Consider the following 27,949-nt stretch of genomic DNA (forward strand, 5'->3'; position numbering starts at 1 on the left):
TCATTGGGCTCCAGAGTTAGGCCAATATTTGCTGCCACTCGGTCCGTGAATCCTCGAGCAGCGGCATGAGCCATTTCGCTGCCGTGGAGTCCTTGATGTGCTGGAGTCCGGACGAGAACGATGTCGTTTTCTGGCGGGTGAGCGACAAGTAGAGAGTGCGCGAGGTTGTTAATGTCGCCGTTACTGAAGTTCCGGATAGCAGTCTTAGAGTCACTAATGATGACGTCGCAATCGGGTAGCCCCGATGCGAGTGCAATGGCGGCCTCTTCCGCGTCGCCTGCCGAGGTGGTCTTGACTGATGCTGAACAAACAGTGTTACCCTGGTTGTATACGACCGCTAGAGCATAACGTTGTCTAGTGGTGTAGGCTGCGGCGTCCACATAGTAGACTCCTTCAGCCTGTCCATAGCTGCGTTGTATATAGTGCCTTGGCTCGAAGTTTGCAGCGTTTGACGTGAAATTCGGGGCGCAAGTTTCTGGGTAGGGGCTGGATGTGGTATTGGGCGTGTATGTTCGGAGGAAGCAAACTGCTTAATTTATACTCGTGTGGTTCGTGCAACTTTTATATTGTGTACATTTTATTTATCGCATTTCATTTTTGTTTCACATTTGGCATATTGCCTGTATGCATTGGTTATCCTACGAAGATGCCCTTCACGTTGCTGTCCCTAATGGAGCTGACAGTATTTGCAAATAAATAATTAAACGTTTAGTTTTGACATTTGTCCATAGCAGAGAGTGACTTCAACGGACGAGCTTTTTTTATTATGCATTTAATCCATCACTCAGTGCACTAACCCGGATCATCTTCTGGAATGGGCACGCTTTCCACGTGCCAACCATCAAGACACCGGCACTTCCTTCAGGCTTATTGAAACATGAGCGCCGCTTTGCGTCGCAAAGCATCGCCATGCTATATGTGGCGCCGGCCACATGCATCGTGCTATTCTAGCGAGTTCTGACAGACCGGCAGGTCATTCGCCGTCCACCTCAAAATTTGGCTCCTGGACGACGCTTTCACACTCTGGCCAGCACTAAGAACGCAGCCGACAGTCCTGCTTAATTACGTCCATATCGTTAAATTTAGAGGCAGGGCCCGTCGAAGCGATTCCATGTACGCTAGGGGTGTACGCGTAGTAATTTTTCCGGTCAAATGGAATACGGATCGAATAGAGCGAGAATTAAGCGAAGGCGAATGGAATGTCGAATAATTTTTGAACGAGAAAAACCGACGTTTTCACAATTAATGCAAAACGGTGTTCATACCGTAGCGTACTCACAACGTTAGCAAGTTTATACGATAGCGTTGCACGTTATGAACGACTGCTTTCTTTTTAATTTTGACACGCTCTGTTTTTCGATAAACTACATGTAAATATAGCATTACTGAATGAAATTTATTTAGGAGGGGGGGGGGAGGCAGTTGGATTAACTAAGCAATTTCTTCTCACACCCAGGACCCTTCGGCGATTAAAAACGATCGTGCGATTAGAAGGCAACCCTCAAGGGCTCCCTGAGCGTTGCATAGCGTAATTCGCTCCACGACACAACTTCTCGTGTCCAAGATTTGCTATGACAGGGACTAAATTTGTCGCGATTTGGCTTCAATATTATGTTTTACAGCGTACGTTTGGGCGTATAAACTATTCTAAAGCTATTCGTTTTTTTTACAAATGCTCACTAGACTCACAGACTGAATCAGGTGAATTGTATAGCGGCAGCGCCTTCGGCTCGACGCAGACGCTCTCTCGTCCCCAAGTCGCACCGATGCGCTGCCGCTACACATTTATAAGGTTTAAAGTGGCGAAATAACGCCGAGTCTACGCCGTGCACTGTAGGTGTCTCCGGATTAATTTTGACCACCCGGATTCTCCGACGTACACCCCAACTCTTAATACGCTACGGCGTATACCGAATCGCGAAATACGATGCCGTTCGATTCCTTATTCGATATTTCCTTTTTCTAAATATTCGCACACCCCTAACGTACACCTTCGCCGGCACCCTCCGAGAAAAAAAAAAGAACGAAAAAACGTGGCAATCGGTGCGCAGCTGCGGCCGTCAGGCCTGCGGAACACTGCTCAGGATGCGCGCCGCGACGAAACTGGAGCGCGGTCTCGGCACCGAGACGGCGGGCTCGGCGGCGACGGCGTTGGTGACGCCGTTCGGGGGTATGGCGCCGGCGTCCCTGGCGATCCCGTGGAAGAGCGAGGCCGGGTCTTCCAGCAGCGCCTTGGTGGGACCGAACTCGGCCACCTCGCCGCCCGCCATCACCAGGATTCTGGAACGGATCGAAAGCGAGACGGGAAGGGAAGACGTGTAATCGTCCTGTTTGGTTTCCGAAGAACGAACGGATCGGATCAGAACAATGCGTTTGAATGGTGAATCGAGGCTCGCTTGTTTGAGGAAGAGGGTAAAGGAAAAGGGTGATAAGGCAAAGTATGCGGCTCGGTATGTAAACTTAAAGTGGTAAGTATTTTAACGAGCAAAATGTCATTAACTTTAGCGCGTCGCTTCACTCAGTTTTAAAATTGTCAGTTAACGCAATAGTTGTCTCACAAGCTGTGCCATCATAGAAGACTCACTTCGCACATTTTGCGGTGCAGTTGTTTTTGATCTGAGACGCTGTCTACATATTGACTGCTTCATACTTACCAAGCACGTAAGGTATAGAGAATGAAGGCAGAGGGAGGGTGGTAGGCGCTTTCAATGAATGCGCTTTACAACGCGCATGAAAACGTGTTAGAACAGGTAAACGGATAACAAACATGGGTATTCAGTTGAACTGTCGCATGAACTTACTCTTTCGTAATAACCAAACTGCCAATATTACTGTCATAGGTAGCTTGGTGAGCCAGAAATGACTCGTACACGAAAGACCGGTAGTGATAACCACCTCAAACATCTCTAAGCAGCTCGCTGTTATGTCACTTGCTTTGACAGCTTCAATTCGGGCTGTATATGTATTTGCGTATCTGCAAGTACGGATCGCATTGATGTGTAAAGGGATTTAATACTAAATCTAGCAACCTAGCCTCCTCTGCAGACACTGCCTGTTTACGACAACATGCATTGATATCCGTGACGTCACATTTGCGCACGCACCGGCGCTGAGGTTCTAGCCGGTTGTAAAAAAAAAAAAAAAATTACGGCAGAACTCGACTCACGATTACTGTCGACGGTAATGCGAATATCGTTCGAGAAATGTAACGATAGACCGTATTCCTGAAGTGACGTTTATTTAATACGTGTATAATGGTAGTAATCCTTAGACTTTCGTTGGTTCGGCTATGTGACCATATACTCCGATATGGTCCCACTTTGCTGTGACAATCGATCGCTTGCCAAGGTCACTCATGAACATGGCCACACGACGGCGACTGTATGACGCCGACGCAGGGACGATGGAATGATGAGGAAGGAATGATATCGATGGGACGACAAAGATGGTAAAGGACGACGACTACACGAAGACGATGAGATGTTGATTCTTAAATTAACCTGACGGTGTAACGACAAGAGCGTGACAACGATTGTATGAGGACAATGAGATGATGACGACTGTACGACGATGATGGTGTGAGGACGACAGTACGACGACAACCGGATGAAGGATGCAGGAATTGCGAAGATGGCAGGGTCACGGTGGCATGACGATGACGGTAGGACAACGGACGCATGATAGCGTCTGTCTGATGACGACGCAGGCGTGACAACGGCAGTATATAATCACGTCTGAATGGCGACAGCATGATTACGATAGAATGACGAACGAAGAATGACGTCGATGGATCGATGAAGGTGCTATGACGACAAAGGCATGACGTCACTGAAGTGATGACGATGATGAAAAGACAGCGCGACGACGACGTCATGATGACAACGGTATCAGGACGGCTGTGTGAGGACGATGAAACAGGACGACGGCATGACGACAGTCGAACGTGGAAGTTACAATGACGGCGATTTAATGACAACGACAGCATTACGACGAGGGAAAAACAACGAATGCAAGACGACGACCGTATGACGACGATGACGTGACAATGGCGTGAGGACAATGAGATGATGACGAGTGCACGATGACAATGGCGTAACGATAACTGGACCATGAAACCTGCGTGGCGACGTTGGTATGATGACGTCTGACAACGCATCCACAATAGCGACTGTCCGACGATGACGGCTTGACAAGGGCGGCATAATCACGATTGAGTGGCGACAGTATGATTACGATATAATGACGCAGAAGGATCGACGTCGGTGGAACGACGAAGGCGGCATGACGACGACGGCATGTCGGTCATGAGAAGACGTTACTGAAATGACGACAACGATAAAACGACAGCGTGACAACGACGGCACGACGACGACCGCGTGACGATGATGGCGTGGTGCCGATGACATTACGAGAGCCTGACGACAAACTTGGAATGACCACGATGCAGCGACTACGATGGCATCACGACCACAAACACGTACCTAGTGGCCCAAGGAATCAGACAACCTCTACCACTGGGTTGGAGTAGAAGGAATGACGAAGACAGCATTACGATATTAAGGTCACGAGGCTGGATGCCGACGACTGAGCGACCACAACGGCATCACATGGTGGTGTGACAAGCAATGCTTTGCGACTATATGACACCTTGCTTCAGAATATGACGGCGATCGTGTGACGACGACGGCTGATGCGAGTCGGATGACAAAGCTGGAATGACGACAATGCAACGACCACGAAGGCATGACGACGGCATCACCACCACGAGCCCACACATAGCGGCCAAAGCTACTAGAAAACTCAGGCCACTGGGCGTGGGGTAGAAGGCGAGACGGCGACGGCACGACGAGAGGAAGATCACGAAGCTGAATTGACGATGGAATCACGACCAGCAGCACACACCTAGTGACCCAAGCACGGGAGGACAGGGAGCACTTGTGTGTTACCTTTGCCTCGTGTCCTTGCTTGGTGTGTGCGCGTTGCAGTATCACAATAAGTAGACAACTTGTGCCGCCGGGTCGGCGTGAGAAGACGGATAGATGGTATCTCTATGAGACGGCCCTGCATGCTTTATTTAGTTCCATACTGACGTTGTGCCGCGTGGCAACCCAAGCGGAAAAGAAAGAAAGAAAATAGATAGATAGATAGATAGATAGATAGATAGATAGATAGATAGATAGATAGATAGATAGATAGATAGATAGATAGATAGATAGACAGACAGACAGACAGACAGACAGACAGACAGACAGACAGACAGACAGACAGACAGACAGACAGACAGACAGACAGACAGACAGACAGACAGACAGACAGACAGACAGACAGACAGACAGACAGACAGACAGACAGACAGATAGATAGATAGATAGATAGATAGATAGATAGATAGATAGATAGATAGATAGATAGATAGATAGATAGATAGATAGATAGATAGATAGATAGATAGATCTTAGTCGTCAAATGGATGAAGGTACATACTTTTGAAAGAATACGACTAGTTGAAAGAATATAATTTCTGAAAGAACAGGCTCAACTGATAAGGTAAAGAACTGCTGCGAAACCGCAGGTCTGCGAGTTCGTTGCTTCGCTTCTACCAGCTACGAAGTTTGTACTACGAATTGAGTATAGCTACGAAGTTTGTACGCATCACAGGGATTCGTGGTGTTGGACGCGTGCACAACGTACTTGTCGTAGTCCAGCACGGTGTTTACTCGGTGCGCGATGGCCAGCAGGGTGCAGCCGGCGAAGCACTGGCGCAGCGTGCTCTGTATGAGCCGGTCCGTGTCGCCGTCCATCTGCGACGTGGCCTCGTCCAGCACCAGGATCTTGGGACGCCGCAAGAGGGCGCGGGCCAGGCACACCAGCTGGCGTTGGCCCACGCTGCGACGCCGAGGAAGAACGGATTGCGAACACGCGCGCACACTGAACGGACACTACAGGAAACGTATTGCCAGATTAAATTTAATTTTGCTGGCTCAAATTATGGATGAAGTGCTGCTCAGCTCCAGCCCAGATGTACAACTCCGAGCCGTGGAGCAAGCCGAAGAGGTCGCCGTCACGCATCGCTTGGCGGCCATCTGACCTTCCTGACGGGCCAGTGAATTAGCGCCCTACTCTGACGAATAAAGCTCTCTCTCTCTCTCTCTATCTCTATCTATCTCTCTCTCTCTCTCTCTCTCATGTTCCCAGATTACGTTACAGCGCGGCTTGATTAGCTGCCACAAGCGCGAGATACACGTTAGACAAACTCGGAGAGAACATTAGGCAGCAGCCTACTTTACGCATCTGCATTTTTTCGTAGTTGCGTGACATGTAGATCAGTGGAGTAAATATTCATTGTCTCAGCGCGCTGGGCAAGACAAAGCTATGATAGTTGTTTTTATTGTTCGATTGTTCGCATTACCTTGAGCAGGTAAGGATGTGCGTCTACAGTGCGTGGGTTTTGTGTAGGGCCATGTCAACCCTGTCTTGTGCCTCAAGATTCCGATTTGAGCGCGGTAAACTGCAGAGCCTACAGTAGCCTTTTTGATACGATGTAGAGAGTTTTCCGGTCATGGATCAATTACTACATTAATAATTACTGTGATAATTAGATCACCCCTGAACAAAAATATTTCATTTTCTTTTTACGAATGTGCTTTCCACGGTCAGAAATGCAGCTGGGGAAGTTCTCATTTTCCTCGGTGTGGAGCTGTGTTCGGGCATTACAGGGGTCAGGTTGCTTTCGACAAAGCGCGGTCTATCTTTCGAGTTCGCCAGGCTCTTTCTCGTAAGACATTCTGGAACCACTTCGTACTTCGCGCCTGATACAAGTATCCCAAAGGCAGATTGCACTTTATGCTCGGAACCGTAAGTATGGCTCGCTGAAAAGCGTGGGTGTGACAGAAAACGAGTCAAGGTTCTCACGAACCTTGTTGAATTTCACGTTTGCCCTTTGCCTGTTGATCCTCCGACATCTTTCCTTTACATATACTTTGCAGGTTAAAGTATTCAAGTCATTTCCACCGCTGCTAAACTCGACGGTATCTGCAAAGCGCAAGTTGCTCAAACAGACGCGCAAAATAGTCTACTAAGTACTATAAAGACTACTCACAGTTTGCAAATACATTTATCGTTCCGATGTAGCCTACAGGTTCGGATGACATTATTGTGCACTATTTATTGATCTCATCAACCTGCGATAGTATGTTGGTTTCCTGGGCATAGAGAAATAGAGGGGCAATGGGCATGCCGACGAGGTCGCTACATCAATTGCATCGGAAGCTGTTAATCCTGCCGCGGCTGTCTCTGCTGAAGATCCTAAGCCTTTCTTACCCGTAAAAAGCTAAACAATCATTCGCAACGTTTGTGGAATTCTGAAGCGAAATAACCCGACGTCATAAAACCACAGTTAGGCATTTGTACCTCCACAACGAAAACACGATACATTGCTGTCCCATTCTGTTGACTCAGGGGAGGGCACACATACGGCACCCACAATTTTCTGCTGACTAGTGGTGAGCCTCGAACTTGTGGCAGATGTGGTGAGAGGCTCAGCTTCCTTCATGTTTTGCTAGTATGCCAGGAAGCAGGACTTCTACCTAAAAGGTACTTCCCTTTAGCTCACAGAGAGCACATATTGCTCGCCAGCCGGCAATGTTCCTTAGACCAGAGCTGCTTTTTGATAGTAAATAAGTTTTAAGCTTTGTATTGATTTTGTGTATTTGGAAGGAATAAGCAGTAGAGATTCGTAGCGCATCTTCTTGCAAGAGGCTGCCTCTGCGATAGCGTCGCTTTGTATCGCGCAAGCTCGCCAGGCCCTTGCGTTTCAAGAGTTCTAGAAATGCAGTAGTGGTTCTTGGAAATTTTCACCAATGACATATTGTAGATCGTATTACCATCCCTTCGCAATATATATTTTCCTTTTATAGTATACTTCATCGGTCATTTTCATAATTTTATTACAAATACATTTTACTGGCTTTACAGCGACCGTTTCTTTAGGGCGCACTACAGCCATGTCACAGCCAACTGTCGTAATTCATTACACCATTGCCAACTCGTTGACTGTGACCCGGCGCTCTTTTGCCATACTTGACGCTTGCGCCACAAAACACCAAATTCACCGTCATCGTTCGGCTGGCCGCCAGTTACGTGTTTTGAGACCACAGCTCACCTAAGGTTTGCACCGCCCTCTCCGGCGGCGAGGTCGAGGCCGTGCGGGTTCCGTGACACGAACTCGCCCAGGTGGGACTTCCTCAGCGCGTCCCAGATCTCGGCATCAGTGTGGCTGCGCGTGGGGTCCAGGTTGTCCCGTAGGCTTCCCGTGACCAGCGTGGGATCCTGACAGCGGGCGCGTCGAGGGGAAACGTTATGGCGTCGCGAAGTGCGCTCACAGATATAGTGAAAAAGCATTAGCGCACTTGGTGAAATGTGGAAAATGAGTTATGTCGAAATCAGCTAGGTGGAGGAAGATCCCTGAAAGGAAAACATCTTCACCAACCCGAAAGGTGACTGTACGTTTAAAAAAAAAAAAAAAAAAAAAAAAAATTCGCCCTGGTCCGGCAGTTAAAGCCCCCGTTCAATTCTCACGCAAGCTTTTCTTCAACTGCGCAGCTGTATTCTCGAGAACCCCTCCCTGCTTTTCCTTTGTAGCTTCGTGCTGCTGTCAACTTGGCGACAATGTCTTTCGTTCATGTTGGAAAGGTACGTTAAGCGGAGCTTTTTTTTTCGAATTGTTTCGATGCCGTCTCTCACAGTCGCCGCCACCACGGCCCAGTCTCCTCGGCCACAGATACAACACTGGCCAGTCACGTGGCCAAACCCCGGGAATGCAAACGAAGGAGGCTTCGCTTTAAAAGTATGCCTGCGTCTACCGTATAACCACAACGTTCTTTGGACAAGATAAACTAAACGAATATACGAATTGAAATATTCATTTGAAAAGAAGCAACGTGTTACTCCGGTAAGAATTTCACTTCTTGATTTATAGTGTAGCTTCTCCTTGGACCGTTCTGCCGTCGACTGTGTGCGCGTGCGCTTGGATATTTTCGCGTTATATTTTTCTTACATTACGTACTTTTGTTATCTTACTTAAAGGATATCACAGAGAATTTATGAGATACCAGAGATTTCGGAGCCGATACGGCTCCTTCTTGATGGTAGACAAGGACGCAGACAGCGCCGCTGTTGAAAAGGACACGCAGGCTCTCATCTTATCCAGTGTCCTCTGTCTTCCGCGGTACAGAAGACAATGTTCAGCCAATATGAACTAGCCCATTTTTTTTTTTTGTTCTGATAAGAAATACTGGGACGAAGTCACAAATATTGTGCATTTGGAACAGCAATAACGTCAGTCTTGCTGTGAGCGGAGGTGATGTGTGCGCGTTCAAATGGACCATCAAATCTGTCGCGAACCTTTCTAGCAACTCCAGCGACAGGCTTCGCGACACTGACAGGGGACGTGGTGAACGTTTCACACCGCAAACAGATCAACAACAAGACGAGTAAGTGACATAGACGGGCGTTGACGTTTAATTACTTTTATGTCCGCGTAGTTGCACGAAACGCGTGCCATAAATTGGACACACGAAATTACCGAAATAAAGAGATACAACTCTAGCATGCAAGTGGTCGCGCGGTTTAATCACAACTGCCTTTTCTCTAAAGTATACTTGAAAGTCAACGGCCGTGTGTGCCGACTTCGCGTCTTGTTCTTCGTCCGTTCGCGCTGTTAAACGTTCACCTCGATGCAAAACCGACTAGCCCACCAACGATCTGTAACTGACGGGGAAGGGGCCTTGAGACACGACGTGCAGCACGCCTGGTGGGTCGATACATCAAACTGCAGCAGACGGGAATTTCGGGATAGCGTTTGGTTATTCACGATCATCTCGTAAAGATACGGAAACATGGACAAAGCGCTATGTAAGTCTCTTCTGTGTCATCCTCTGTCACGTTCCTGGTTTTTTTCGGGCGGTTATTAGGTGAACACGAAACTACATGATTTCCTTCTCGCCCATGCGGGGCTATTTCGATTGCACGATCCTTCGCGAAGAATGCGCTGCCGCGGCGGGTGACGAGAGAGATAAACTTCATTTTTTTTAACAACTCTGTCCGAGACGTTGTTGTTGAATGGCATCCTAGTGCCGTGGTCTTAGCGTCGAGTGCATTTGTCCGCACTTCTCGATGCGCTTGGTGTGGGCTGCCAAAAATTACCATAGTGTTGGGCGCAGCTCTTGCAGTGGAGAGGCCCAGCTCTCCCAGGTTTAGGGAAGAGATGGAGGGGTGTTCGAGCGAATTAAAGGCTTATTAATAAAGCGAAGCTTTCTTCGGCTGTTTCCCCCCGCACTTTGCGTAGGCGGCTGTGCGACCGAGTGAACTGTGGGCCCGTCCCGGCAACGTTGTGACCAAAGGCGGTGACTCGGTGGGCCTGTTCTTATATCATCAATGCACAATGCCCGTTCTCGTGAGCGTTTTAATGTGCTTCGTAACGACGGCCGATCCCGTAGGCATCGCAAATCTCACAGTACTCACACGTCTCGTAGCATTTACCCGTAACCATAGTTATTAGGTCTCCCCTGCAGCACATCTCGGCAAGGCTCCAGGGAAGTTATCGCTTCACTTTGACAATGATTGTCCGATGCTTTGTGCCCAATCTTTACCAATGAATAGCTCTCGATTAATAGACCCGATTTAATCGAGGTGGAGTCATTAATGTGAATGCTTTAGAGGTATGTCCTTTAGTCAGCAGACATGATTCACGACGCCTGCGCAGATAAACCGCTAACGATCGGTTTATATATAGGCCGGAGGCCCGACAGCGTGAGCTATCACTCCGCATCGCACGTCTTTGTCTCGCGGGTTTCGGAAGGCCACCCGTAGCGGAAACCCATTGGCTATGGCATTGCGTTTCAATCTCCGCCGCAACGACTACACTCCGAGGGGGCGGGCTGAATGCGAAAACACTCGTATACCGCGCATCGAGTGCACGTTAAAGAGCCTCAGGTTGAGAAAATTACACAGTAGTCTCCGGCTGCGGCGTGCCTCATGGCCAGATTGTACACGGCTCTGACTCGTAAAACCCCTCAAGTTAATATTTTTTTTAAAGGACACTGCGGTTCCACCCAACGGCTCTTCTTGCGCATTTGCTGGAGCGCACTGAGCGCGAGTGCGTAAGAAGCCTTGCTTAAGAAGTTCAAGAAGCCTTGAGCTTATTGTGCTGCCTGGAAGAGTAATTAGAGAAATGCTGCCCCAGTTTCCTTTTTTTTTGTACGACTTGTACACACAGGAATTCAACACGTGTTGAGGACGCGCAACGCCTTACTCTGACGACCACGTGCACGAAAACGGGTAAATTTGTTGACCCCTTGCACGTAGTACGAACTGTCAATGTGACTGACGTTTGCGTGTTACCAACTTGCGGTATGACGGTGACGGCGGAGCGCAGCTTCTTGAGCTTCAGCGAGGAGATGTCGACGCCGTCCACGAGGATGCGCCCTTCGGTGGGCACCAGCACCCGGAGCAGTGCCTGCACCAGCGACGACTTGCCGGCTCCCGTGCGACCCACCACGCCTACCTGCGGGGAGGACGTGCGTTTGAAGCGGGGACTGTGATGTGGGCAGCGCTATAAGGGGTCATACTCAAAGGCACGTTACGCGAAGGCAACGCTTGCTTGTCCCTCGTTTTTTACATATTTTTTTTCTAATGATTGTCTTTTTCTTCTTCTTTTCAACTTCCCGACTTAACTAAATAAATTGAGCGTGGTCATCACTTCGTTAAGTCGAGTTTCCACTGTATATATATTCATATTCATATCGTAAGAAGCCAACAAATAATGACACCAAAGACAGCACACGGGGAAATTATTTGCAGTTCTTAACTGAATTAGAGAAATTGTAAATAAATGGAAATGTAAGTGGGTGCGAAAATAACTGGCCGCAGATGGGATGCGAACCCACGTCTTCGCATTATGCGAGCGATGCTCTTACGATTTGAACTACCACAGCACCGTTTCCCGTTCCCTTTTCGGTGTACTTATGTTTATCTACTAGAACTAACCCTGGGTGTGTTAATCAGCGCCACCACTCAGGTCGTCGTGGGTTTGTATCTCAGCTACGTCCAGTTGTTTCCTATTTCTTTAATCCACTTTTATTTCTCATTTATTTCTAATGTATTTCTTTTACACTAAGAACTGCAGATAATTACCCCTATGCTGTCCTTAGTGTAATTGTTTGGTGGCTGCTTATAACATGAATTGGGCCCCATCAGTTTCCTTTCTACTCAATCACACACGAGCACACACACACACAGTGTGTGTGTGCTCTTTACAGTGCTGCTAGCATATTCTAGATTTCCTTTTGCTCACGACAGTTCTGTTTTTTTTAGATTTAAGTTTATTTCAACCTCCAAAATTCAATTTACGTACGTACACGTCAGCGCGCGCACGCACAACGGGACATCCCCCCCCCCCTCTCAACATACACGCACACGCGCACATACACGAGCATGTGTAGAAAAAGACAATAAAAAAAAAACAATATGTCGCATATCCCAGACCGGCAGCAAGCGGTTCCACCTTTGAAAGGAAGTAATCGCCGTATTTACTGCTGTAGTCCATCATGAGGTTTTTTGGTGTTCCGTGCTTCCGAGACACAGGATGAAAGAGAGAGAAACACGAGAAGATGACCTTCTGCTCGTTTGTTCCTGAAACCGTGCTTCGCTTCGCGTTGCGATATTCGCGCTTACCTTTTCGCTACCTTCGATGATGAAGTTGACCCTGATCAGCACATTGGGCAGCACGCCTGGCCGATAGGAGGCCGTGTAGCGCTGAAACTCAATTCTCCCTTTCGTTGGCCAGAGTTCTTCGAGGATAATCATGTTACTGTAGCGGCGCCGGAATTGTAGCGAGGGCCTCTTGGGGGGTTCCGGATCATTCTCCTACAAAAACAAAACAAAAGAAAAATAAATACACGGATTGTATATTATGTACCCATTCTAAAGATAATTCAACATTCCCAGCGCAAATGTTGTGTGATCGCGCGTTTGGATGCTGAAGGTGAAAACTTCGAAAGCGAGCTTCACGCGATGCCGGTTTTACGCGATGTGGGAAATACGGAGAGGGGGTTTGAAAAAAAGCGAATCGGCCTCGTATAGATCTTCGCTTTTGGGTAGCGATCAGTGTTCGCAGTGAACTTGTGAGCCCCTGTTGTTTGCACGTTAGCTTTGAAAATGGCTCGCCGTCGTCGCTGAGCAGGCTGCATAATATCAGACGGAGTTTGATACAATGGCCGTGGATAGAATGGCCACATTTCACCAATGGCTCCTTCTCACCTGATCGACAGGGTATATTTACGTGCTGAAATGCATCCGTATAGAAGCCGTTGCCCTCCGGCCGCGGGTTTTGCCCGCAACGAACTCCGCACTAACCGCCAGTTGCGCAAGTTTCGTAATTGCCCCCACTGGCTGCCACGCGTCCGGCTCCCAACTGAACGCTGCCTCCGTGGCTAACTCTCGTAATTTTAAACAATCCTCGACTCGAAGCTATTCTTGCACCCCACTGAGATGAGCACAGTGCCGCCCCGCTACAGAAGAAGACATTACGCTTATCAGGTAATGTTTTGGAATATCCATGTAGTGTAGTGACCGCTTTTGTCGAAAGGCAGTGCTGCCATCAGTTTTACTGAGTCGAGAAGTGCTGAGTGGAGGAACGTTCCATAATACGGGGGCAACTTTCTATGCTCAGTGGCATAAGTGGACGCAGTTTTGCTTCGTCGTGAGGACGAGGCTGGTAGTGAAGATGACGACGGAACGTAACGTCATAACGTAACGACGTTACGTCATGACATAACGACGCCATAACGTAATGGAACAAAATGGAGTGACGGACGCAGTAAGCCCTGTTTCGAGCTCTTCTAAATGTTAGCGCATGTGGAAGATAAGTACAGCCTATCGCAAAAAGAAAAAAAAGAAAGAAAGCAAGGGAAGAAAAGAAAGAAACTAACAGCAGCCGGTTGTTGCCGGCAACAACTAACTAGCCGTTAGTTTATTCTCACAGACGACACCTTAAGAATCAGTTGTTGATCCCTTTGCCTGTGCACTCCTTGCGTGCACCGGGGAGTCAATACGAATAGCGTATTTGCTTTTTATGAACGTCTAGGTTTACCTCATAACCCTAGCCCTCCTTTTTGTAACCAGTAGAGGGTTCACTTTATTGCACGTACTGCTGAAGTTCTTATCGAGGGGACAAGAGACAGCGCGGTTGGACAGAATGCGCCATTGTGACCCCCGGCCGGCGACTACGCAACCAACCAAATGAACGGTGTCATAGAAGACAGGCACTGACCTCTTGCGGAAGTTCGGTGTATTCCAGAGCCCTCTGAAACTGCACCAGCAGCTGCAGGACGGCGAACAACGACAGCGTGATGGACATCATCAGGATCGGTATCTGCGATTGAAGAATGACCATTATCTTCAGTAACAACGAATCATTCCCATCACAGACGACTCTGGAAGGGCTCACGTCCGCAATATACTACCATCACTTCCTGTTGGTGGTCACGGTAGACGAGCAGAAAGACACACTGCGTGCCTTCATATCGAGTGGCTGTGACAATAGCGCATAAACAGCTGCGGCGGCGTGGTAGCTGTTACTGTTCGGCTATATATATCTCCTCTCTCTTCTAATATTAGTTCAAGAATCATCATCTCTGCTAATGTGTGTCCGAGAAGTAACTGTGTAATGAGAAAGTAAACAAAAATCTAATCATAATTGCGAATGACATTGCAGTTTCGCGTGCGATATGATGGCGCAAGACACGTGGTTCGTCTGACGACGTCGGTGGGATACACTCAAAGGACGGGTGTACGAGAACTATCCTCTCACACTGCAGGAGCTACAGACAGCTACGGCCCAGCACAATAAATCCTGCGACTGTCCACCGAGTGTTGGACGATATGCAGCGCGCCACATACAGGCATGTCTTCGAGACAGAGGTGTACATTTTCACCATCTCCGGTAGTCATCGCTACACTGCCGTTAGCAAAGCTTCGAATTTTAAAAGCGCAACTTTCACTGCACAGTTCGTTATCGGCCGCCCAGTGTATTGTTGAAGTGACTAGCGCAAGAGTAGACAAGGACTGCGCTTGTCCTTGTCGGCCTTTTGTGCCCCGTGTCTACTCCTTGCGCTGGTCACTTCAGCATGGAATACCAACTAGCCCGGTCTCACACCCTGCTTCAGCGTATTGTACCGGCCTTCGGCTGCTATAACGAGCGTTCGTACCGACAGCGCCGAGCTGAGGGCCAGTCCGACGTTGCTGCTTCCGGCGCCGTCGCCGCCGCTGGCGGCCAGCGTGAAGCCCAGGGTGGCCAGCACCACCCCGAGTCCCGCCAGGGCGGCCAGGCAGCGGGTGACCCGGTACGAGGCGAGGTACGCGCCGAACGCCCTGGCCTCGGCGTCCAGCAGGCGGCAGTAGAGGCGGCAGAAGCGGCCCACGGCGCCGAAACTGCGCACGGTGCTCAGGGTGTCCCGGGTCTCGACCACGTGCTGCATGGCCCGGGCCACCAGCGCCGCCTCCGTGTACAGCACCAGCGACGCGGCGCGGACGCTGTACACCTGCCGGAGGGCCAAGGGGCATAGTGCACTGGGCAGTACACACTCTGCGTACTTGTTCGAGCATTTTTCTAAATTTTTGGTTAATTTTGCGATATACGGAGGAACGCCACAATGATGTCACCACGGAAGAGCATGCAAGAAAAAATATATACATTGCAATGTTTGTTATTGCTTATGAAGCAGAAAGACAAGCAGTCAAGCGTGAACCCACTGAAGATGGCACGGACTGAACACTGACAATGGTATCTCTGAAATTGAAGCCCAGCAGATAGTGTAGTCAAGTCTACGTTATTTATTTATTTATTTATTTATTTATTTATTTATTTATTTATTTATCATTGGATACTGTGAACCACAATGGGCCCAGATAGGAGAGGGCACACAAGTACATAGAACAGCGACTGTTCCAAAAAATAATAAGAAAATCGGTAAATAGAACAACTCTTCATATATTAAGGAAAAAGTACAATGCATGAAAATCATGAAAAAATAATAGAAAATGTAGTAACCACTCCACCGAACCAAGCGACACTTAATTATGATATATGCAAGGAATCCCAGTCATCTATTGTTCTTGGAAAGAAGGAATGATGTCTGTAACAATTTGTGCGGGAAAGAACTGGTTTCGCACTCTTGTTGTGCTTGTAACCACAGGCTCCAGCCATGTCCTTCTTTACACGCTATTTTGTAGTTAAAGCTTATTTAGGAAAATAGACCAAATGAAAAAAAAGAGCTCTTACTCATTTACCCTTATCGTTCGACGAATCTAATTTATCTGCGGAGAGCACCTCGGAATGATAATCTAGGCGCCTGAAGCGGTTTTATAGAAAGCGAGTGGCCAGGCGTCAAATATTTTTCTAGCTCGTTTTCCTCGGTTGCTGTGTTGGGGTCCCAGATGATGCTGGCGTGTTCAAGGGAGGGCCTCAGTAAACATTTGTACGCCTTTATTCTTAACTCTCAGGTGGAACTGCCTAATTTGTAGTTGTCGCCTTGCGTTAGAATGCACATTAGCGTATGTTCTGACCATTTTAAGCGAGATGTTACCGTGGCACTCAAACACTTATGCTGCTCTACCTGTTCCAGGACCTTGCCACAGATATCATATGTAAACTCGGGCTTACTAATTTTACAAGGAATCCTAAGGCTTGAATAAATTTCGAGATATGTGCTACGACATACATAGGCGTTTTAGTTCACAGGTTCCTAAAAGAATTTTCCCGGCAGTTCTGGATTATCCTAGCTGGAACGCGAGTTCATTTTATAGCAGACGTTTGGGGATGAAGTTCGGGGACGGAATGTGGTACGTCTGTTGTACCTATTAAGGAAGCACTCCTGAAAGTTAGCTTTTTCGCAATAGAGGTCTTTAAGCGGGGCAGCAAGCTTCACAGAGTCCTTTCGTTATGCAGAAACAGTAAAAACGTCCTTATTGTTGGGGATGACCTCAAGGCCTGCGAGGGGTCGGAGAAAATATCGCTCCGCTTATCTCTCAGGTGTAAGTGAGGAGCGTGTGATTCGAGGTGCCGTTCAGCCACGTCTGTAGGCCGTTTTCGCGTTGCAGGCGGACTTTGGCTTGTGTGGCACGAAGAAGCCTAATATTGGTTGTAGCCGTGCAAGTGTGCAGTGAGGTGTGCCCGCGGGCTCATCATACGCAGAGGGGGCAGCTGCAGGGCAGCTGTAGGGCCGATTTGTTGGGTTTACCGGTACTGTCCTTGCGTTATCAATGCACCAGTTTTTCACTCTAAAACTGCGTACGCGCGCATGAGTGTGCGTAACCGAGTGCATTATATCGTGACAGCGCGGTTTCGTTGTAAACAGATTAGTAAATCATTAGTGCATAACGAAAAGCGCGAACCTTGTTATCGAACGCAGGGCTTCTCGATACCAACACCGGCGCTGAACCGCTTACGCCGCCGGGACGCTATGTATCTCTGCGCGTTGGAAGCATCTACGGCTTCACGACGCAGTTTGCTGTGCGCGCGTCGCACGTTGCAAGGTCTGGTAACGATAGCGGCGAAATGAGCGGTACGCGATGGCACTGCCACGCCACCCCTCCCTCCGCCCCTCCCTCCAAAAAAATAGAGAAGAACATACTCCTAGGAGTGGGGCAGCGCAACCTGGACGAAGGACAAAAGGACGTGCACGTACGAGCGCAGACTAACAACTTGCTTATTTTTTCAAACAATTGATTAAATATACAGAGAATGTGATCATGTAATGAAGTGACACTTACAAGTGGTGAAGAAGAAAAAAGAAAGAAAGAAAGAGGAACGCACATGCGGAGAACACGAACTCACGTCGCCTTTTAGGGTTTTAGTTTGTTCTTCTACTTAGACCATTGACCTACGGAAGTTACAGGTCTCCGGAAGCACGAACTCTGCACCATGTCGTACCACGAGCACTTTTCGCGGCATCCCGAGGTCACAGATTGCCAAAAAGAACTTATGTGTTTAGTTTCGTTTTTGTTCACCCTGCGACGGGAGTTGCACTGTTAGTCGCAATCGCACTGCCACGGAATAGCACTCGAATGTTAACAATCTTTTGCGTGATACTGCCCAAAGTAGCGTCTTAAAATGTTTTTGTTCTTCTTTTCTCGAAGACACGAGTTATATGTTTTGCACTTTAAAGCGTTAGAACCACTCAAGGACATCTAAAAGTGGTGCAGCTCACACAGTTACCGTACTGGATGTTTCATGGCCCTTACATAGGCTTCAATTCACTGAGATATAGACAGATACACGTAGATAGAGAAAGTAGAGAGAAACGAGGAAAGCAAGGGAAGTGAACCCAAAACCGTCCCGTTGGCTGTCACGCACAAAGTTATGGGCACGTGCACCGAGTCACAAATTTCTTATCGTGTATGAAGGCGAGTTATTCGGAATAGAGAAAAACTTCACCCCCTTCCCTATTACATCGTTTCCTTTCCTCTACAGTGGCGGATGGCGTTGACATAATTTGTTTCTTTTTGGAAAACCTGCCCAGACCAGCGACACCATGACGTCTTAATTCATGAGTAAACAAGCTCGCTGTGAGCTTACTTAGAAATAAGCCAGGACGAGCACCGTGCTTGGCTAGCCTTTTAGGCTATCAGTGTAAGCGCTCGCTTGGGTTCAGTTTTTGGGCTTCGTGGTTGCCGACGTGCACGGTTGGGTACTTTTGGTGCTGTGCCTACGCTCTTTGAGTAACCGCAATTGACTCTACCTACTCTCAGCGGTTCCCATTCTTAATCTCAGATCCCTTGTTCCACAGTTTCATTTTCTTATGAACTTTTCCATTTTATATTCGGCTTTCACACCACGTGCTTTGTAGAGTGTTGTGCGCCGCGCACGAATCAAGATTTAAAAAAAATACTGCTGACACCGCGTACGACGCTGCGACTGCCACACAGAATACGCAACCACCGGTGACCGACTGGTCTGAGGATGTTTCATTCAGCATATGTTGTCACTTTGGCTGTAATCTATGTTCAACTTCACCTGCTCCGTACACGTATCAATGCGGGGAGTCAATGGCCGAAATATTTCTTCGCCTCATATGTCATGAACTTCAGAGTTGGGGTCCGGAGCAGGATGAGTACTTACCACGAAACGGCACCACGAAACGGCACCACGAAACGGCACCACGAAATGGCTAGCGCTAAAGCTTTGAAGACCAGGCCGTGGCTCTAATACGAACCTACTGCGCACAAAATTACCACAGAGCCTCAGCCTTACTTCAGCGGCGCCTACGAGAGACTCGCTCACCAGCGCCACGAGCGTGGCGAGAGCGCCGACGGCCCCGACGAGGACGACGACCGACGCCTGGCTGGCGACCACGCAGAGCTTGCCCACCGCGACGAGCACGTTCTGGACGCACTGCTTGCCGCTCAGGAAGAGCCGCAGGTCGACGGCGTACAGGTCGAGCGAGAAGCGGGTCACGATGCGGCCCCGCGGAGTGGCGTCGAAGAAGGACGTCGGGCTCGACAGCAGCCGGCTCAGCATGTTCGCGTGGAGGCGGTGCGAGAGCCGCCGGTTGCCCCATGCCATCGCCACGACGCCCAGGCAGCGGAACATCACTGCAGTGGCGGGAAGGGGATCGACGGGGGGGGGGGGGGGGGAGGGCACGGCGGCGCGGTGGTAAATGTTGGGGCGCTGGCTCAGGTATCGTCATCACCATCACACCTGCACCACTACCATCATCATCATGAGCAGCAGCAGCAGCAGCAGCTAATTTATGTCCACTGCACGACGAAGACCTCTCCCGACGAACACCGCGATTACCGCTGTCTTGCCTCAGCTGACCCCATCTGCAAAGTTACTCATTTAAGCGCACCACCTAATTCTCTGCTCTCCTCGGCTGCGTTTTTTTACCCATTGGCAGTGCTTCCGCAGCTCTAACAAATCTAGTAATAAACCTCTAATAAATAGCTCTTAATCTCAACTAGAATGCCGGCTGCCCCCGTCTACTCTCTAATAGCACACTGCTGTCTCCCTGCGGTGTGGCTTGGGAAGAGAGAGAGAGAGAATAAACGTCTTTATAGTGTAAATGTAACTTTGGGAAGACAGCGGCGTGGTTTACAGAACAAACTGAACGAGGTGTGCGGTAGGCCACATAACATACAGCACTCAGCAGATTGGCTAGCTTCTGACTTTTCTCTCTCGCTCTCTGTCACGGGTAATAGTGAATAACAGCGTATTGCTCGCTGTTATAGAGAAACCCGGTGGTACGAACTCGAGTGCCGCGTAACCGATAGCAATCTTTATCGTAAAGCGCTCTTAAGAAAGTAGATCATTGAGAACACATGTCTTCTAGCAGTGAAATAAGTGCTTCCTATAGCGTGCTTTAGGCGCAGGGTATGCTAGGATAGGATAGGTCCTTGGCTCGGAGCTTCCGACCGGCGCTCATACAGCTACCACGGTAGCAGTCAATTTACGTTGCACTGTTAGCAAATATAATAGTGAAACTTCCGTATCTATTGTTTTCTGCTCTTCAGCGATATGAATGTACAATAGCAAATGTATCACTTTTCCGTAGTCCACGGTAAGCTACCGCAGCACTCACAATAACATGTGCATACAGCACATTCCTATACCATGCGGTGTGTTGCCGCTATGTGTGAAGCTGCATGTGCTGTCGTCTTTCCTGCCGTTTTTTTCTTATATCTGCTTTTGTACGTGGATTCGGTATCTTGTGACTTGGTAGTTCGACTGATGCCGCTTTTGTCTGCTTAGAACGCAAGGATTTCTAACGATACAGCACGGGGGGCTTGATGGGGAAGAACGAACAATGCTACAGTACACTTCGCCTCGCCGCTTCTCATTGGAGTGCCGTTTGTAAGGCGTCCCTGTTATGGTCTGCTTACATCTATAGCGCGCAATTTGTTCGTTCATTTGAAAAAAAGGGCTTACGTGTACTACAGCGCGCACATAGGGTAAAATCCACCTTGCAATTTGGTTGCTAGGTTTGTCCTTCCTTAAATCCTAGGGGGCGACATCTGAAACCAGTCGACAGTGTTCGTTGAAAGTCAGCGCATTGTTTTCTTTTTTCATTCAAAGAGCACAACAGGCTTTATTTGTCATAATGATTAAAATTCTTGTCGCAGTTTGGTGAGTAAAGCTGTCGCGGGAAAATGAAATCTGTAGTGATACAATTTTTCGTGGGGTCGTCATATTAACGTTGATTCCCACTTAATGACAATGAGGAGGAGGAAAGAGAAAAGTAGAAAGCAGGGAGGTTAACCAGAAGAACGTCCGGTTTGCTAGCCTACACCGGGGAAATTGGAAAGACAGAGCTTCTGGTAATGTCATTACTACAAGACGACTGGCTCACGAACGACAAGAAAAGTATGTTGAGATATCCTCTGTGCATATTTTTTTTTGGAACTGGGTTATCCCATCGTCACCCGTGCCACTTTTTTGCCTGGACAGCGGTGATAAGCTAGAAACTGGGTTTGTTGTGTGTGTCCGTTACGGCCGTCGTGAGGCCAGCTCTTCATTACTAAGCCTCAAACTCAAGCCCATGGCGAGGCGAAAATACCTTTGCGATTAAGGCAGGCGTCGTTTTCGGAACATTCACTGCTATCTTTCTGATCTTATTACATTTCGTCTGTTTTCTTCCCTTTCAGAAGCTTATAAGACCGCTCTCACGTAATAAACCCTTCATTTGGTAATCTGTGCACTGTGTTTTGTCAGTTGCCCGTTCTTAGCACTGGTTGCTTCGAAATAATCTACCGGCTAGCCCACTGACTCGCGTCAAAAAGAAGGGTTTACCACCACTGGTATTCGAACACATGCCTCTGGCTCTATATGATGTTGACAGAATGCTTTGCTGGGCTAGTTGGCTCACATTTGCAGGGTTTACAAGCGCACGCCCTAGACAGGACGTTAGCGCATTGGCGGATTTAGCGCGCACCTCGTGCCTACGTCTCTCTCCTGTCTAAAGCGTGCGCTTGTAAAACCTGCGTATACGATGTTGGTATAGCTGGTCGCGCTAACCACTGCGATCTATCCTTCATTTCCGGCACGCCATACTTTGTGCGGATTCTCGCCCGCCAAGCCGCTAGCTCTTGAGGGCCGTGGCGCACGTGGACGTATACTTCGGTCTAGTATATACGTTGTTGTATGCACCGTAAAGAACTCGAGGCGATCGCCGCGTTTGCTGCTGTAACTGCAAACGAGTTCAGAGCCGGAGTCGCTGAAGTCTCTGCGACTGTGTTTTCCACGCAGCGCGCATGGCGGCCGCTCGCCTACCGTCGCACAGGGAAACCAGGACGAGACCGGCCACCCAGGCGGCGTCCGCGCGGCTCCCGTCCTCGTCCGCACCCCTCCTCGCCACGGCGTCGGTCCAACCACGTATGAGGAACTGCTGGCCGGCGACTGCGCCGGCGCACGCCACGAACAGCAGTATGGCCACCCAGCTCCACGTGCCCGAAAAGGCCAGCAGGCGGCGCACCACCTCCAGCGAGCTCTGTCGCGCGCGCGAGTGCAGGGAGCACGTGCGGATCTGTCAGTTGCCAGCAGGATAGCAAGCTCACGCTTTCCGCGAACACTAGCTCTCGAAGCACGTGAGTAGGAGACGCGTCTTGAATGCCAGTGACCACGACGCGGACAGGCAAAGCTGTACTTAGAAGTGTGAAGGCTTGGGCTAGTTGTTTTTCCATTTTAGACTGTGTGGCACAGCGAGAAGAGGGACAGGGGACACAGTGTGCCCTGTGTCCCCTGTCCCGCTTCGAGCTATGCCACACAGTCTAAGAAGACCAGTACTACTCGTGGTTGGGCGCCGCGTTTTACCGACTGCTACGCCTCTCTCATTAGAACTGCCGACAGCCACATGCACGCGATGCACCCAACTGTGGCGGGACAATCATATACCTTCTCTGCATATGCCCACGATACAGTGCCGACAGGCAAGTGGTTTATGCAATGCTGGATAGAATGGGCGTCGCAATAAAGTTGATTCCTATACGTGTGACCGAACCTTCTGAAGTATGCCTGATCATTCTTGCCTGGACGACGGAAAAAATGTAAACAGTATGAAAAATATTTTATCTACCATATCAGAAGAGAAAGTTATAGGCGACCGTTCCCAACGCAATTCGATCTGCGAAGAAGCCTGCGTATGCGCTGCTCAAGTTTTTAGGCTCTACGGGGACTGCGCAACAGAGTTCGATAACGCTGCGTGCTATCGCTTGATGGCGCATGCCGTTTACTTCGAATTTTATCCTCTGTCTTTCTATTCCTTAATTATCTCTATTTTTATTCCCTTACCCCATTCCCCCGCACAGCGTAGCCGGCCGAAACTACCTCCCGGTTAACCTCGCTGCCTTTTGGTACACATTCTTTCTGTCTCGTGGATGCCACTCAGTTGAGTTTCATAGTATGCAGAGGTTACGTATATGCTACCAAAGACAAGAAAATCAAGTAAACGCAGCAACGCCATCTTGAAAGTTATGAACTAGCTTCCTGTGTCGTCCGTTGGTTTGGCCAGGACAGTGTAAGACAGGGACGACAGAAGAGAAAACAAGAACACCGCTGTCTTAAAACTTTCTTTTTTTATCATTCGCTTGGGTTTCCACGTGGCATGATCTCAGGATGAAATCGAATGTAAGCATCAACGCCAGTTCTATGCAGATACAACAAAAGCGACTTATAGAGCTTGTTGTCCGTGATCCACCTTTCATAGTCTTCAGGTTAGCCAGTTCTTAATTTCACGCCTCTAATTACTCCTTCGCAGACTGTTCTTGTCCCAGGGCAGTTAAGCTTTGCTGGCCGAAGCAGTCGATATGCACCAAGCAGTCTAGCAAAATGCCTTGTTAAAATGTTTCTGTCACGTCATTAACTCTGACAGCGTCTGTTCGGGGCTACTTAAGCATTAACAAGTAATGAAACATGAACTTGCTTTAGGAATAAGAGTCATTCTGGTACTTTCTGAGAAGACTTCCTCTGCAGAAACGGTTCTCTAATGCGAAAAAAGTTCCGCGAGACAGGTGACGGCGCAGTGATTCCATGAAGTCCACGGTACAGGCGATAGATCTAAAAAACTGAATTCGGCTAAATTTTCATGTGCTTATAATCGACGTTTTTTTTAAATATGTAGCTGAAGCTTCGAAGCTCTACCTGTCTGAACCAATTTAACGTTGCCTGTAGGAGCCGTTTTAGAGATAAGCTTGGGTGACGGGAAGCTAGAAATACATAGTTTATGTAGTCACTGCATAAACATACCAGTTGTTTTACGATGATGTTAAAATGCGAAAGTTAAACGGTTCAGTCTGTTCATTGCTCATTCAAATTACGAAATAATCACGAGAGGGAGGGGCAAATTTCCAATCTCTGCTTCAATTCGCTTACATTAACTGCACTGTAGACGGGAATTCCCGTGCCGCACAGCCACAGAAATCGGAACGAGAAGAGCTTCGCGGCTAGCTAGTAAGAAAATTTAATGTTATTCAATAGCAATCTAACGGCAACATTGTGTAAAAGTTATTGCGCATCCAAAGAAGTCGAAACCGATCAATCGCAACTTTCTGTCACACCACAAAGCGCCATTACCTGTAATGAAGCGCGAATCCATGCCCGCCGTGCTAGAGTAGTGGCTTTGGCGTTGTATCGCTAAGCCCGAGGGAGCGGGTTCAAATCCCGGCCACGGCGGCCGCATTTTGCTGGGAGCGAAATGCGAAAAACGCCCGTGTGTGACGTGCGACGGGTGCGCGTTAAAGAACCTCAGGTGTTCAAAAAAAGTACCTCAGGTGGTCAAAATTAACTTTGAGTCCTCAAATACGCCGAGTATCATAGCTATATGTTGTTTTTCGCATGTAAAACCCCAGAATTTATTATTATTATTATTATTATTATTATTATTATTATTATTATTATTATTATTATTATTATTATTATTATTATTATTATTATTATGTTAAGCTACGCGCAGCAGCCGGCGTTACAGCATGCATGTAAGCTTGTTTTTCATGATGCTGCTCCCACATTAACCAGAGAAATTCTCACCTTTCGCGGTTGTAAGCTTTCATCGATGGTAACCTTTCCTCGGTGTATTTCTTGACCGGAATCAGCACGGTTCTTTCTATGAGAAAAAGAAAATCAAGGTGAACTGCAACACGCATTGAATACGAGAGCCATTGGTCATGCAGCCGCCGTGGTCACCCGCCGTGGTTGCTCAGTGGCTATGGTGTTAGGCTGCTGAGCACGAGGTCGCGGGATCGAATCCCGGCCACGGCGGCCGCATTTCGATGGGGGCGAAATGCGAAAACACCCGTGTACTTAGATTTAGGCGCACGTTAAAGAACCCCAGGTGGTCAAAATTTCCGGAGTCTTCCACTACGGCGTGCCTCATAATCAGAAAGTGGTTTTGGCACGTAAAGCCCAATAATCTAATCTAATCTGGTCATGCAGCTTCATAGCTTTAAGTATGTAAAAGGCGCAGGTTCTGCAAGCCCGCTTGGGTTCCAGCAAAACGCAAGTAGAGGTTTGGACCTCGTGTAAAGAAGTGGCTCACGTCCCTTCATCTCAATCCGTCCATCGCATCAAAATCGACTACGCCTTCAGGATGATCATCTGTGATAACTTTTTCTCACCCTATTCCAAGCCATTCAGTTCTTGTAATAATGCGCCATTTTTAAATTCCCAGATTAACCGGGTCGCCGGCTTGGGCAGTGGATAAGATCTTCCAGTGTGTTACGCGCAACGTCTCTAATCTCATTAGGACAACATATTTCAACGAGACGTGCTCTTTCTCCGCCGTTGTGAGTGCGTGTACATGAAATGGATGTCACCGACGTTTTGTGTCCTTATTTCATTTGGAGTGGTAGGTGAATTCTGCGGGCAGATTGAACCTCTTCAACGAGACTTAGCTTCGCGCTGGTTGTTCAATTCTTAGACGCCAGAAGGGGCTGCACAAAAAGGGAGAAAAAAGAAACAATGTGGGGAGAAACCGCAGGAGGATGAACGGCAAAGTCAGGCGATAGCTTCTCGGTAGACCTGTTGAGACATATGCAACTGGAGAGGATTATTCGTTAGCTATATTGGTTAACTGCTGGGAGGCGTGTGGGTGGTGTGACGTTGTGCTACCTACAGGGTCGGCCCTCATTACAAAACCCGTTAAAAACCATTCAGACGACACAACTCGTGCACTGGCATCAGGGTCAGCCAGCCAAGTCACCACATTCGTTTACGTTGATTCCGGGATCGGCACGGTTTATTCGGTTAGACAGCAATAGACGCATAGTGGAAAAGGACATAATAATAATAATAATAATAATAATAATAATAATAATAATAATAATAATAATAATAATAATAATTGTATTGATATATACAGGGCGTTCAAAATTAAAGCCCAAACAATGAAACGTTCCTTTACTAAGAGCGCTTCCTAACCTCACGTGAGGCCTCCTTACAGCGAAGGACCGATAGAGGAAGCAAGCGTACTCTGAAAGCTCCCTTCGACCGTCCTCACGTAAGGAGCGGTTGCCGCATGCCTGGGTTTGAGATTATCGCTTAAAAGCTTTACGCTAACACCATTATTCAATAAAGAAATGTTGTGTCGTCGCACAATTTTTAAATTGAAGGGCTAATATAGAGATTCGTGGACGCTCTTTTAGTTTTGTTCACTAAACGCAAGAAAGTACCACATCACAGTGCAAAACTTGATGTGCTCCAGCAACGCTGGCACGCCGGCGTCGTGCAACGCCTAACAACGCCTAGCAGCGCTATCTTGCCACACGCGTAACTGAAACGAAGATGCCTGGCAAGACGTACCGAGCTCGCGCTTCTCCGCAGGTGGGCGACAGCGCGCATGCGCAAGTAAGCATCACGTAGCTAAGCAGTGAGGTGAAGCGCTCGTTCAGGGCCAGGAGCGGCGTGAGGACGCATGAAGGTAGCTTCGGAGCTTCCTTACGCTGAGGAAGCATCAAGGAAGCCTTCACCGAGGGTCCCTCGGTAAGGAAGCTTTCAGAGTGACATAAGGTGGCCTCACCGCAATGAAGGCTTCCTTACTGAGGTAAGGAACATTTCATTGTTTGGCCCTCAGCCTCATGGTTTTCTTAAAGTTAGACACTGGGAAGACCACCTGTGCAAATATCTCAATATGTGCTTAATATCTCAGAGGCCACAATCTCCGTTTCAAGGGACGCTCACCAGACGTACCGGGTACTTTTCGTCGTCTGCACGGGCATCGTCTGCTGGACCTGACTGGTTCGCAGCGTCCGCGGGGCGTTCGGGTCAAGCAGCAGCGAGCTCAGGTTCGAAAAGCTGAAGACGCGCCTGTCGTGCACCAGCAGGATCCGTTCCACGTACTTCAGCAGGTTCCCTTGACTGCAGACAAGGACGCGAGTCTGCGTAGGCAAAAATGAGCGCCGTGTGCGAGGCGCTTCAGGGCTGTCGTTTTTTCTTTTCTTTTTTGGTGCATTTTACACGACAGTCGTACCTCGTTGTTGTGACCCTCGCTAACACCAAACAGTTGAATTGTTGAAGAAGGCTCCCATCGTAAGGCTGACCTTTTGACGTGACGGCGGACAGCTCCGTCGTCAGGACGGTACTATAGCCTTGTCATAACTACAGGATGTCAGGCTCTTCATAAAAAAGTGCTGATACTACGACAGGGTTAGCTTTCATCTCATGACATAATGTCAACTCGCACTCGTGAAGTTTGGGTCGCTGCAACCGAGTATGACTCGACGCGTTGGGTGTGCTACGGTGGTCTCCTGCTGCTAAGTTCGAGGTCGCGAACGGCCATTCTCAACCGTAACGGCCACATTTGGACGGCGGCCTAATGCAGAAACACGTGTGTGTTGCTGCATTACGGTTTTAGGCGTAAAGCAGTAAAATACCAGTAAACAGTAAAGCACATGGCTTTAAGTGTGC

The 27,949-nt window shown here is 48.5% G+C and overlaps 1 protein-coding gene across 1 annotated transcript; it reads right to left on the bottom strand.

The window, feature by feature from the left end:
* Positions 1-657: 657 nt before the first annotated feature.
* On the bottom strand, positions 658-27,889 carry LOC126528339 (ATP-binding cassette sub-family C member 3-like). Its single transcript, XM_055068946.2, has 11 exons — positions 27,233-27,889; positions 25,076-25,151; positions 22,325-22,541; positions 19,340-19,650; positions 15,267-15,599; positions 14,330-14,431; positions 12,733-12,924; positions 11,405-11,563; positions 8,162-8,328; positions 5,692-5,886; positions 658-2,280 (listed from the first exon to the last, which is right to left on the bottom strand). Exons 1-11 carry the CDS (start codon positions 27,259-27,261, stop codon positions 2,061-2,063), a joined length of 2,001 nt encoding a protein of 666 aa, XP_054924921.2. The 5' UTR covers positions 27,262-27,889; the 3' UTR covers positions 658-2,060.
* Positions 27,890-27,949: the final 60 nt, after the last annotated feature.

This window comes from Dermacentor andersoni, chromosome 9 (genome assembly GCF_023375885.2).
Source record: "Dermacentor andersoni chromosome 9, qqDerAnde1_hic_scaffold, whole genome shotgun sequence".
Taxonomy (NCBI): domain Eukaryota; kingdom Metazoa; phylum Arthropoda; class Arachnida; order Ixodida; family Ixodidae; genus Dermacentor; species Dermacentor andersoni.

Bases quoted from the DNA above. Each gene is read 5' to 3' on its own strand.
- LOC126528339 (XM_055068946.2), bottom strand. From the start codon at position 27,261: ATGCCCGTGCAGACGACGAAAAGTACCCG. The intron at 19,651-22,324 runs GTAGGCGAGCGG...CCGCCACTGCAG, and splicing joins CCTGGTTTCCCTGTGCGACG to TGATGTTCCGCTGCCTGGGC. The intron at 8,329-11,404 runs GTTGGTAACACG...GCCCGCTGTCAG, and splicing joins CCGTCACCGTCATACCGCAA to GATCCCACGCTGGTCACGGG.